This window comes from Saccostrea cucullata, unplaced genomic scaffold (assembly GCF_032062105.1).
Source record: "Saccostrea cucullata isolate Sc308-1 unplaced genomic scaffold, CSIRO_AGI_Scuc_v1 ctg547, whole genome shotgun sequence".
NCBI lineage: Eukaryota > Metazoa > Mollusca > Bivalvia > Ostreida > Ostreidae > Saccostrea > Saccostrea cuccullata.
In genome coordinates, this window is record NW_026930450.1 from 293406 (window position 1) to 307555 (window position 14150).

The window sequence follows — 14150 nt, forward strand, 5'->3', positions numbered from 1 at the left end:
CTTCTTCTCATACACGCTCTTTTTCTTCTGACAAGATTGTTTCTGAAGTTAATTGATTTAACACTTTAATATGTCGCTATACGGATGACGTGCTTTCGAAAGATATTAGATTAGGGATCAGAATTCAAGGATTGACTCATCAGTTATAAAGTCAATATATTATTGAATTTATTACAGAATATTTTTTCTTTCCTTGTTTAATTAAAAAAAAAACAAACAAAATCAATGCAGTACATTTGTGAATAAAATTATCTCCTTCAAAATTATTCATTTGTAAAAGTGATTATAAAAAAAATTGTATTATTTTTAATATTAGTGATTAATTATATTTTACCAGAATAGGAACGGTGGCCCTGAGTGCCGAGTATGACAAAATGAAGCGCTCCATCGGCAAGTGGTGGCGTCTCCATATGAAAGAAAAATTCTTGAGAGGGATGTTAAACAATATATATACAATCAATCAATCTTTCCTCGGAGTCCATGTCTTTTTCGTCTTCTCCTACTTAAAATTCTAGTTGGAAGCTCCTTTTCATAGTTGCTAGGTTTTTTTAGCAAAGACGGTGCAAATGAAAAAAAAAAAAGATAATGAAACACTTTGAATGCACAGATCCGAGTCTGGATATTCTCAAAATTAATTTATATCGATAGACATATTTCTCATTTTGTATGAGTCAAATCAATTATTGAAGGACAACAGCGTTATTTCAAAGACAAGAAGATAGCAATGCCTAATTTTTTTTTCTTCATAATTTGTTTTTTGATAAATATGTAACAATATATTTCTTATATTTCTTGTTATTCTGATTTTTAACCTTATGTTAAAATAAGCATATTGCAAAATAAATAGAATAAAAATAAAGAAAATATCCATCAAGATCAAATACTACACTTTTGTATTTATTTTTATTTATGGTTTACGTCATTGTAAGTATTTAGTGATTTTTTTTTTCTTTGCATACTTGCCAGACAACACTTGAATGATTTCATTAATCGTCAATGATTTTTTTTTTGTTTTTGTAGTTAATATAGACTATATCGTTTCTTCTTGCGGTATATATAATAATGGGATAATGTCTATAGCAATAAAGTGAACTCGAGCTTTCCCTTCACCACATACCTGTTTCCATTCCAAGGTGAGAAATATACGTGAGGGATGTTGTCGATTTCCTGCGGAGAATTCCGGATTTTATACTTATTGGGACCAGATTGCAATTACTACTTTATTTCCCAATTACGAACAAATTATATGTAGAGAACCGTTTCTGTTGAATCGATAAAAATTTATGAGCCGCTTTCCGATTCTAACACATTAGTGAACGGAAATTACCACATTGAGACTTAAGTTGGCATCTTGCACCGTCTTGACACCGTTTCAAATATTCGACATGTTATATTGTAAAATATACTTTTATTTGCATAATAAACATTTCGTTGATAAAATTTCATCTCCAAGAGAGAGTTGAAAAGGGTTGTCATAAATACAGTACAAAAAAGTGAAAATAAGATTTTCATCATAAATTATTCTCTATAAAATGAAAAGAAGCCTCTCTTGCAATAGTAGTACACTGTATATGTCTGAACTAGCAACTCTCTCTCTCTCTCTCTCTCTCTCTCTCTCTCTCTCTCTCAGATGGAGAGAGAGTCCTTCACAAATTGACTTCTTAAGACTTGCAGTAGTTTTGCTAATACAGTTACGTTCTAGAGAGATGGGGACTTGTTTCCCTTTTTCCGAGAACTACTATTGCTGTTAAGATATAATGGATTTTTTAAATATCAGACTGATCTTTGCCCTCCATAGCTCTTTATGTCCTCTTTTGCTAACATAACTAATATTTCAGAGTATAAAAGCGAACTGAAAACCCTCCCTCGGAAAACTTTTCTTATCGTATGTACATGTAAAAACAGACGCCAAAAATTATATGAAACATGAAGGCTAAAAATGACCCAAAGATACGTTACATTTGTTTACAAGATCACTTTGACGATCATATATAGATCATGAATTACTTACTTTAACACAGATCGAAATCTCTGAAACACCCTTTTCTTCCAGTAGCATACCCCAGTTTAAACATTGATCGTGTGTATCAAATTAATTAAAATATTTAAACTCCATATGCCGATGAAAGAGGAATACTACTTTGAAAATATTGAAACTGAATTGAAGTTACTAGTAATAACAGTTACTGAAAAAATCCGGCGATACATTTGAATGTCGAGTTGAAAGTCACAAGAACTGGTATTCTTTTATTTTATAAGTTTTGGAATAAATTCTGCTTCATGCTCACGTAGGAATATAAAACAGTTGAGATAACAAGGATCATAATTATTTCCCGACAGAATTCTAAAAATTTATAGAATTACCTTGTATCGAAGATTATACATATATGTTTTTAACAAGAAACTCCGACGTCCTAGCTTTTACGGTAGGATTCTTCTCTGGTTTCTAAGTAGATGAAATATTCAATGTAAACTTGCTATATATGTCATATATTTAGGTGAAAGAGATTTGAAAGACCACCTTTTTCTTTTCTCATCACAATTGTACAACTCTAAATAGAAATTGTGTTCGAAAATTAGCAGGGATTATATTTTTGGCGAAATAGTGGCGTATGAAAATATCTTCTTTTTGCCTCTCAAAAGTATTATAGAACAACGAATTTAGTTATAATTTTGACACAATCAAAACTTTTCAAATGTTAGCTAAATTGATAATAAGGGACTAAAGTTGTTTTAAATTCTATCAAATGAATATGATTTTCCAAATAAACTACAATTATGTTAGCTTTTAAAAACTTCCAATCTAAGTATAGATATGAGCCAAAAACTCGTAGAAAGTGTTTTTACTCTCTTAGTAAACGGTCAAAACTTTTTGTTTTTGTCTCATTTTGTATCTCTATATGACTTCTTTACCATATGTAAAAATAAGAAAAATTTAAATATAGGGAGCACCCAAAAATTACTCAAATATCCGAAAAATTTAAGAAATGGAGAAAATATGGATTAGCCAAAATCCATTTTTGTTAAGCTTTTTGTGTCAATTTGGTAATATCATCTTATAGACCCTATGTGGTAATATCTTTTTTATGCAAAAAGAAAAACATTTAATTTTATAAAATAGAGAACCCTATCGCATGATTGGATGCAATCATTTTTATTCTTGACTCTTATAGAAAAACGGTCAAAACTAATCTAACTGATACCGCCACTTAGTAATACTGTCCTCTTGATTCTGTGAAATTTTTTTGTAACAAAAAGATTAGAAAATATTTTTGTTTTATTGTCCGTGTCTGCTCTGCTCCTATTTTGTATTGACTTTTGATTTGGATACTGTTTGTTATCAATTGAAATATTTGGTTAATTATAAACATCTGAAACGTTAAAAATACTGAAACTTGATTTTGACGAATTTAATCTTAAGAGAGTGAACTGTGACGATGTTGGATTTCCAGACGTAGAATTATTACCAAGTTATTATTTCAGATTAGAGGTTCTATACTAGTGAGTCTGTTTTCAATTTATTTAATAATATGTAATATGCAACTATTTCAGAGGACTCTTTAACATTTCGTTGAAATTAACATTCACCACGTAAAATTTCTTCTGTTGTCCAAAACACTTGGTCTACCTCATTGTTAATTATGTTTATATCTGATTCAACCGCAAAGACTGAACTAGATATCATCAAGTTTATGCAAAGGATAAATCCTTTTTTAAACAAAACAATATAATTCGGCATTTTTCAATTGATGAAGATACGATTTTTTTTTTCATTTGGCTAACAGCATCTAATATTACCTAAACGCAATGTTGGTATTAATGTGACTTATGCAAGCAATCTTTATTTGATTGACCCAGTAATTTCCTCAACGGTGATGTGTTTTCTCAGAATTACGTAACACTAATTGAAATCAACAAATTTGGAATCTCAGCAAAAAAAATTAAAACAGAAAATATATTTTCTTGAAGTAATGGAGTTAAATGTTTTTCCCGAAGTCCAATTAATTTTCATAAAAAAAAAATATCCAAATAATACATTATTGCCAATCAATTCATTTTTGCACAACAATTGAAAGAATGCCTTTTTATCCAATATTTATCAGTGTATTTCTGTAGTGAATATGAAGATAACGAACAGTAACCAAGCTCAAAGGCTCACTGGAACCATAACAAGTGGAAACAGAGCAAACAGGCACCTACAAAAAACATCACCGATGGAATCAGGTGCCAAGGAAGACTAAGCATCCTATGTGGACAGATTCAACCACGGCTCGTGCTACATATTGAAATCGGTCTGAAGGAAAACCGTCGACAATACGTACAAACAACATCTAAAACTATGCAACCAATTGTAAATAAGTTGATAAAAATGGATATCAACAGTCCCGGTTAAAGTCAATGGTTCGTGACTTAATTTTCTTCATTCGATACAATTGTCTTGTCAGTAAAAGCAAGCTACTGCTATATGTCATATTTTGAGTGACATTTTATACAAATAACCAAATATAAACAATTTCTAAAACGAGGTAAATTATTGAAAAACAAGTTGATGAAACAATAATATCAGCAGTCTCCTTTAAAGTTATCATTTTGTAAGTTCCGTGGTCGATACAATGACCTTGTCAGCAAATACAATTTATCATTGAGTCAAATGCTGACTGCCGTTTTTCATACAAATTGTTAGTCCATTATTTATACACTGCATTGACGAAGAATTTTTTCCCCCGTTATTTCTCGATCATGACAAGGAGCACACGGCGGGTGTGACCGGTCAGCAGGGTATGCTAACTTCTCCATGGCACCTAATCCCACCTGTGATGTCTTGGAGGTCCGTTTTTGCTCTGCTTTTATTTTGTATCGTTTTATGGACTTTTGATCTTGAATACTGTTCCATACGTTTCATGAAACAGTTGCATTAGATAGTTGTATATTGTTATCTTTTATTCCATGTTCCACGTAATATGACGAATTAACGTAGGGAAGATACTGACTTATTGATCATTTAAAAGTAGTAGATGTATCTTTCGTCAAATTGAAAAATGAAATATGACTTTGAAGAATTTACTTCATAGTTCTAAAATGAACTTGTGTATACATGTGTATGTTGAAAAATCACTTGCAGAATTAAATCCATGTTCCTCCAAAACATTGAAAATAATACCAGTAAGCCTCACAAGGACATTGCTGAACATTATCTGCCTTCTCGGCTTGGACAGGTACTATATCTGGTCAGGAATGTATAGACACGTCGTGTATTAAAAACAAAAAATAAATATGGTCGAGAAACTTTTCATAAATTTGTCTCAAAATTAAAATGTGTCTTTGAACACTTTAGTAATAATATCGACAGCAACATTTCATACCCTTTCAATGTGAAGAAACAAAATACAAATGTCTAAATCTTTGTTCACCGAAGTGTCAAATCATATTGATGGTCCATTAGCTCTCTTTAGATTGGATTTGGAGATGATCTATTTTGAAATGTAATAAAATGAAACGTGGAAATATTTACAATACAAATACTTCCATTCAATTTAACCTTCCAATTTTTAACTATACCTCTTAATTTGAATTATTTGATTCTTGAGATTTCAATGCCTCAGAAGCCAGCGACACTTTAGTTTTTATACGTCTGTCAGTGTAGAATATTTTGTTTTCTGTATATATAAGGATCAACGATATCCCCGTCTTAACACAGTGATTGAGAGGCCACATAAAGATCAATTTTGTATGTGCAACCTTCTGTTCGGAAGCTGGGCTGTCCAATAAATCTTCATTCCCTTAAATGATTTACATCTGAATAGAAAAAGCAACGTTCTTGGAACCCGTGGCGAAACAAATGAGATTCTGGCTTTCATAGTGGGCCAGACTTGACTGGAAGCTACAGGACTAGTTCTGTAGTCTCGTAAGCACATTGTAATACGATTTTGTACCGTGGAGGTGAGCTTTGTGCCACGCTTTCATTTCAGCTGAACTGTAGAGGGGTAGACCTTTCTCGATTTACATGAAAAAACTCTCTGGTGATTAGTTTTCCCTAAAAAGGTATTTATTAGGGCATCGTTCGTCACAATCATTTCCTCCAATACAATATCATGCAATAAATTGTGTATATTCCACAATAAGGCTTTAACAATGCAAAGATCACGATCTTAATATACAAAACATGTTTACAGTATTAAAAATGGTTCTGCATCTTCTTTATTAGAAATATGTAAATAATTTAGGAACAAAACGTAATATCGAATGTACACTGTAAAGTATTTCTGCTTCATCAGCTAATGATACGTATACCACTTTGCAATACGAAGACCTAGAGGAATATTGTAAAAATGATAAAGTGTTCTCAATAGGCCCGTAAAAAAACTTGTTTTTAGCAAAGGTTTTCATTGTAACACTTTAAAACCCTTAACGAATACAGTGGTTTAAGTGCACTATATAAATTGTTGGTTGTTTAAAACAGGTTCTAAAACACATTTTTTTATTTTTATTGATTTAAATGAATTTCCGTTGTACATGTACATAGTTTTCATTAACTTTGAACCAAAAACAAATATTCTGTCAAGGAGCCTAAAAGAAGTCATACTCTCTCTCTCTCTCCTTTTCAACTAGAACATTTCTCATCTGCTTTAATCAAGTTTTAATGACAAGCCTGTCTTAAAAAAGAACTCTCATCATCTGTAAAATTAATCAATTTCTCGGTTTTAACAACGATATTTAGATCAAATAAGTTTCTCCAACACTCTATGCAATATAGCTGTTTCATTATTCCAACAAAACAGGCGAATATAATACCCGTGTGTTCCTTGAATTTATTGTCTGGGGAAAATGTTCAGGTTTCTCGATAAGATAAAGACGAAACATTTCGTATCGGAGATATTCCTCTCTAAAATAAGTTGATTATTTCTGAAAATTGACAGACCTTTCTATCATTAGCGAATAAAAAATATCATGTGTTATGTTGTTTTGAGATGTTGAAGACCTAACTATCAAAAAAGTCATGTGTGTGGAGATAAGGCCTATAAAAGTACCCCTGATAATTGGCACATTTGATGTTCTATCTGACGGGGGAAGAGCTCTGTAGAGTTTATGACTAGTTTTTAATAGTCTAATGATTAAGCCCAATCGATATTTAATTTCAACACTCCATGTTATTTCTTGTTACCATTACATGATTAACAACGTCAAAATCTCCCGTTATTCTTTTTATTAATATGCATTCATCAACGTCACGGGTTTCTTTATTTTCTTTGTTACAAAGAAAGAAATATCTATATTGCATTCTTTTCCAAATATCAGATATATGTAAAATTGAAGGAAAAAGAGGTCGTCAAATATGATATGGCCTTGGAAAAATATATCTTAAGAACCTTCTGAATCCTCTGCATTCAATGTAGACATAATCTATAGCTTTCTCAGAGCAATAACATGGCTACAAAAATAGACGGTAAAATGAAATTGATTTATAACTGTCTTTGAGTGTTCGTAATGATAATTCATAGCACTTTCATGTTGTATTATTTAAAGGAATTGGTTATGGAAACAAAAAAAGCAAGAGCGCGCGTAAATTCCTAGTTACAGATGTAGTTTATAGAATTATATCAAGGTGGAAGGGTACAAATCCTAGATTCTTTTTAGTAAGTCTATATATATGTCGAGGTGTAATTATGAATTACACTGTTATTTCTAAGCTTTCTTGCATCAGCTGACTCTTTTTTTTTGTAAATCTGTAAATCAAACGAGAATACTAAAGAGAATAGCTTGACGCATGTCCCAGTTTTGTTTAAAAAAAGATCCTTTTTCCTGGTCAATGAGTAAAACATATACTTTTTCATACAAATTGTAGTCCATTTTTTGCCATTTTTAAGCATAGACAAGATATAACGTGTACAAACGTCTTGTCCTTATACATCATAGCTCAAACAGGCAACATGAAGTAGTATTTCCAAGTTCAACAGAAAAAAATGACTAAAAAATTCCAAAAGCCAATCTTAAGAATATTTTCAGGGAATATTATTTCAATACAATGGCGAGAGAGTTGGAACAAAATTATGTCGAGAAATTGACATTCATCGAAAATGTGACAGGATAAGAATTATAAAATAATATTTTAATTATTAAAGTTAAAATATCATACCTATTTGACATCTAACATACGATTTGCAACATAATCATGTACGTTTCAATGTGCAACTCAATTTTGTCGACTTGCAATTTATTTATGTTGGCATACAACTTAATTGTGTTGACATGCAGTTTGATATGTTGACTTGCAAATTTAAGTTAGCTTGAAAGTCTCTAATTGTTTGTGGAAAAAACATGTATATCATCACTGGAAAATGCTTCTTGACCTGAAGTAGTTGAGATAATAAGTTACACGTCGACATAGCCGAATCTGTTCCATATTTAGATAATTAACTAGAAGAAAACGTCCATGACAACCTATCAAAAACTTTTAGCCTTATGAAAACGTGTTGACTACAACTTTACAATCATCATCTTTCCTTTCTTATGTAGCAATACAGGTATACATGTATTACCTGCATATTGGTTTAGTTTTATGTCGCTCGGTTCATTCAAAACGATTACATGTAACCATGTTCTATGTACAAACAATTTCTAAAAGGAGGCAATTTAAGCTATTGACAAATATGTTTATAAAAACAATAACATCAACAGTCTCGTTTAAAGACACCATTTTACAAATTCTTTGGTCGATATACTGACTTTGCAAATACAAATTATTATTAAGTCAAATACCTGATTGTACTGACGGACGATTTTATACAAATAATTAGTCCAGATTTTACACTCTGAATTATCTTCGACTTCTTTTTTTCATTTTCCCCGATTATGATAAGGAGCACTCGGCGGTTGGGACCGCGAGGTAAAAGATGACATCAGAACCCACGTTTGGGTTGCTCCTGATTTGTTTGGTTTGAATTGATTTTTGAGCTTGAATACTGTTCATTATTCATTAAATGTTTCATCTTTTCTTTTTGATCAAAGTAAGTAAGTATATAGTATATAGTATAAGGAACTCTTTTAAATAAAATCGTAATAAAAATGATTCTCGAGTGTTAAAACATCTTAATGAAACTAAAATCACGACGACTTTACAACATTAATCAAGCATTAAATGACAGAAACAACAGAGGCTCTTAGGGATGGTGATATTAGACATATTATTTACATTAGAGAACATTCAAGAACTATTCAATACAATTTGCTGTTCTATTGGAAATCTCAAACATATGTTATCAATGACTGACCATTCTATATTCTTTTATCTTCAGGAATCGGAAAATATTTCCAAAATATAAATATGCACCTTGTGTCTTTGAAGTCCTTTTAACTGGTTACCTGTAATAAATTAGCTATGGATAAGCATTTATTCTGCAGCTCGTTAGAGGAAAAGAAATAAAAAGATTAAAGAAATTAATAAACCTTAGAAGTATCACTACGATAACATCTAGATAGCCAAAATTCTTAAACTATAACATATGAAGGTATTCAGGCATTCAGTACTTAGTCTAAGTTTCCAATCCTTTCTAACTTATTGGTACATCTTTTCTTAAAATAGATCAACAGCAAATTAAACAAAAATTTGCCTACGGCTGGTGTCCATTTTTAACCAGATGTACGGTACTTATGACTTATCTCAATTTTACTAACCAAACTTTGATGCATAATGATCTAAAAATATACCACTCAAGATCTTCTATACATTTCAATAAAAATATTAAGAAAATTTTAAGAAATACATGTCTGTACATGAACGCCCTTTAGAAAAAAACATCATTTTTGAATTCATGACATGACTTAGAAAATTGAAGTACTTATCAAACTATTAATTTTATCAAAAAGTTTTTCCCCAGAAGAGACAGGGGCTTTTTATTCACGTGTGCATTACGTGTGAGTAGATCATTTTTCATTAAAACAAAAGTATTTTTTTATTGAAACACAGGAACTCCGAAGAAACTTTTTAGGAATGTTTTCTATTTGATTTGATTGGGCATTGATGTGCTTGGCAATATATAAATTGTTTGATTTTTGGAAAAAGTATACTTAGCTTAATCGATAGCTCTTTCAAGACAACCGAAAAAGATTTGAAATAGACTGTAAAAACTCAAAGAGGCCAGCGCGAAACAGATCGCTTAACAAAGAAAACCGACAGGAAATTAGGTGGTATCGGTTAACATGGGCTTATTTTTTATTTATATCCAATCGGAAAATTTTATGTGATTGTGGCTATTAAATTACCCTTCCCGTCTGTGATATATTGAGCCAAATAATCAAATGCAGCCAATTACTTGAACAATTGTCCTCCTTAACTCTGATATCATCAAACCTCTGTTTTGACAGATGTGTGCTGAAACTCTGTGGTATCAGCAATTGACCATCGTGAACCTCCTTAAAAGAATGAATCGTTAATAATATCATTTTTATCAATAACAATATCTTTTCTTTTCGTCATACTTAAATCCCTTTCAAAAAATATTTATTTCAAGATTTTATTAAAAAATAATTCGGATCTCCATTCTTCAAACACATGATGTAATGTACAGAGAATTGTCTTGATTTAATTACGAATACAAATCGATTGAAGACGAGGTTTTTTCCCGTTTTTATTTGTGAATCTGTCTTGAGCAGGTGCTAGGTTCCTTTCATTATGGCTTTCGGTCAAGAGTTTCTGCCCACTTATTCTAGTCTTCTACACTAGCTTTGTGAGAAGTACAGCAGCTGTAAAAGTTGTCTGGTCGATACAGATTAATTTACAGGCAAATACTATGTAAAAATAACCATCAGGTTATTTTTACATACTACTATGTAAAATAACCATAAGGTCTGTAGGGCTTATTATACTTAGGAGTGAGCTATTTTAATTGGGTAATTTTTCCCAATAACCACTGATCAGTTTTATTAATGGTGTAATAACACTTCTTCAAATTGATGAAAAGGTTCTTCTTGTATACAAAAGTACTGTAGATATTGTGTAATTTCCGTACATCAAGATTTTTTTCTTCATAAAGATATCAGATTAAATTTATCTTCTCTACAGGAACTAACTATCAACTTATATCACAAATTCCTTTAGGAATCAATATGTATAATAAGCTCAGTGGGAGCCATTTTTCTTGGCATTACAATATCATAATAGGAGGTACAGAGCTCGTTTACTTCGTTGATCCGTTTCATTCACAACCTCTTGTAAAAGAACATCGTAGCAATACATTTCTTAATTCACAATCATAACATAACATTTAACTTCTGACACTGTAATATTCCTCATGCTGAACATGCTTCATGTTTCATTGTTAAGTTTTCTGGTGAAATTCCTTGGTTTCATTTTTTAATTATATGATCTGGGATTTCTGCCAGATTGTAACAAAGCTGATTCTCCTCAGCCTTCTTCCTGTTGCAGTTTTTCTTATTTATTTTCTAAAGTTGCAAAATGCCTTTATCACTAAGTTAATGTAAAACAAAATATTTTGTGAACTCGTTCAAGATATTTTTAATCGTTATAACATATGCTCTCTGATCTCTGTAATTACAGATGAAAGAGTGTACATAGAAATCATTTATGAGCGATCCAGAATCATTTAAATATCATCACGTTTTCATCAGAAGGAATGACTATTCCTTTGTTTAGCAGTGTTTCTATACAATTGGTGTCAACCATAATGTCTATATAAAAGTGTTTATATGAATAAAATTTCATATTTTACCAAAATTCTGTACATTCATTGGAGTAGTGTAAAATTAGATGAGATAAATAAGTCAAGTAAACCACTTCTGGTACGTATGTGTCAGTCTTTTTTGGTGCACTTAATGGTGTTGAACTGTTAAATGATTATTTCTTTAGTCATCAATCTCTGCCTAACGTTTTAATAAATCAACAAGTCTCTCTGTTTCCGTGCAAAACTGAAAAATTAAGAATTCTGTGGTTCAAAATATTAGATAGACTAGCTGATGACACAAAATCATTCTCTATCAGTAATTACCTATCTGACATTTGACAATGTTCATCCCTTCTATTCCTCTATAAAGTAGTGTCTTTGTTTCGGTTCTCTGTCAGTTGATAGACTATCTGAAATACCTAAGGTGTGTTTTTGTGGTCAGTTCTTCATCTGACAGTTGACGACATTGATTCATTTCTCCTACCCTATATTTGCCTTTTTGTCAGTTCTGAAGGGTAACCGCAGTTCCTTCGCCATGCACTCTGCAATTTTAAGTGAAAGTTGTGGGTCCTTCGGGTGAGACTTTAAAAACCGATGTCCTGTGCCACGACAGGCGCTGGCACGATAAAGATCCCTCACTGCTCAATGGCCCTGAGTGCCGAGTAAAGGTAAAAATTTGAAGCTGTTCACCGGTATATGTTGACATCTCTACATGAGTGGAAAATTCTCGAATGGGATGTAAAACAACATCAATCTGTTCCTACGTATGTCTTTGTGTCAGTCCTCTGTCAGTAATTCGACAATATGACATTTGACGTTGATTCCTTCTGTCTCTAGCCATGTCCTTGTCAATTCTCTTGCTGTTGGTTAACGATTTGACAACTTGTGATACTAATTATTTTTTTTTGTTTTAGGTATGTATGTTTGTCAGCATCACCACTCCACAGAATTCATGGACATTCAGTTCAACTTCACCTACACAGCTGGCGACCTGGCGACGCTCTACTGTAGAGTCAAAGACCTAGGTACCAAAGTGGTTAGTAAAAAGACAGTCAATACATTGTGTCAGCGACGTGTAAGTTAAGGTTGCCCAGAGGAATTAGTCTCTTGATTGCCATATTACAAGAGCTGGAGATTCTTCACGAAATATGGTGATACGAACAGTATTGAAGCTCAAAAGTCCATTCAAACAAATCAGAAGCAGAGATAATAGATGTGTATAATTAATCTTTTGAAATGAATTGATTTAGGTATATCATGAAAAAGGCATTTAATGCTTTGGGATAATTAATTTAATGTGCACTTATTTTTTTTTTCATTACAAGCTTAGTGCTTCTTGCAGCCATGTACAAACATAGCTTTAAAATTGAAGTCAGAATCAACGATGATCAGGTTAGGCCTCAGGAGATCAATGTTAAGTCTTGACTGAAGTCTTGAACGCGATTGATGTGCATTGGGAGAGGTACTGGATCGAGTATGAAAAATAATTAAGCATCAATTACGTATCAATATCCATAAATTCAAGCTTTTTAAAGCAGTGAACGATATTGTGGGCTTAATACAATTATTCTTAAACTTTGTCTCCAAAATGTATTTTATGAGCGTTAGCTTTGGAGGAATTGAAGGATATCTTCTTCTCCTGGGAACAATGAGGGTGGTACTGCATTAAGGATAAAAAGTCTTCATTGGAACTAGGTCCCGCAAATAATTTCCCAATATGCCTTGTTGCCAACACTTTTATGCCTGCCTGGAATTATTCCTAAAACGGAAATTCCAACTTTCATTAAAATTATTTGAATAATTCATCAAGTTAGATCATTTTGTCAATGTTAATGCACCATCTATACTAGTATTTGAATTACATATATCAATGATAAATTTCACAGGTAGTATGGCGGAGGACCTCTCAGCCGCATCCTATTTCCGTCGGGCTGGACATATATGTACCAGACGATAGATATCACGTGCAACATATTCCATATCGAGGCAGCTGGAATTTGATGATTAAGAACGTGAATATCAATGACGCTGGTGTGTACGAATGCCAAATAAGTGCCAAAGAAAGAGCGGGCTCCCGGCGACTCGTCCTCCTTAATGTCCTTGGTAAGTTCTCGCCGATTCTGCTTTCTCTCAAACGTAGCAGCAGATTCTCCTTTCCATTTGATGATGTTCTTTATCTCCAGAGACTGAGTTGCCTAATGCATGATTTTGAAGTTTTCGACATTTCTGTGTCAGGATGAAAACGTGAGCATTTGTCTTATAGACAAAGGATGTATATCTGAGGAAACTCTTTTTTATAGGAATTAATGATTAATTAGTTTCTACCTCTTCTGATTGTTTGAGTTGCTCACCTGTGCTAGAGAAAGTCATTTCATTGATCATAATTTTTTACATTAAAAATGATTGAAAACATCAAAATTGATACTATAAAATAGTTATGAAAAGCTGTGTTCACCTCCAGACTCTTTTTCT

At 32.2% G+C, this 14150-nt stretch overlaps 1 protein-coding gene across 1 annotated transcript in view; it reads left to right on the plus strand.

The window, feature by feature from the left end:
• The window catches only part of LOC134228637 (hemicentin-1-like), a 29152-nt gene that overhangs the window by 11770 nt on the left and 3232 nt on the right, over positions 1–14150 (plus strand). Inside the window, exons 2-3 of the mRNA XM_062710315.1 lie at positions 12593–12714; positions 13565–13781. Coding sequence (XP_062566299.1) covers positions 12593–12714; positions 13565–13781 — 339 coding nt within the window. The remainder of the gene's footprint in view (positions 1–12592; positions 12715–13564; positions 13782–14150) is intronic.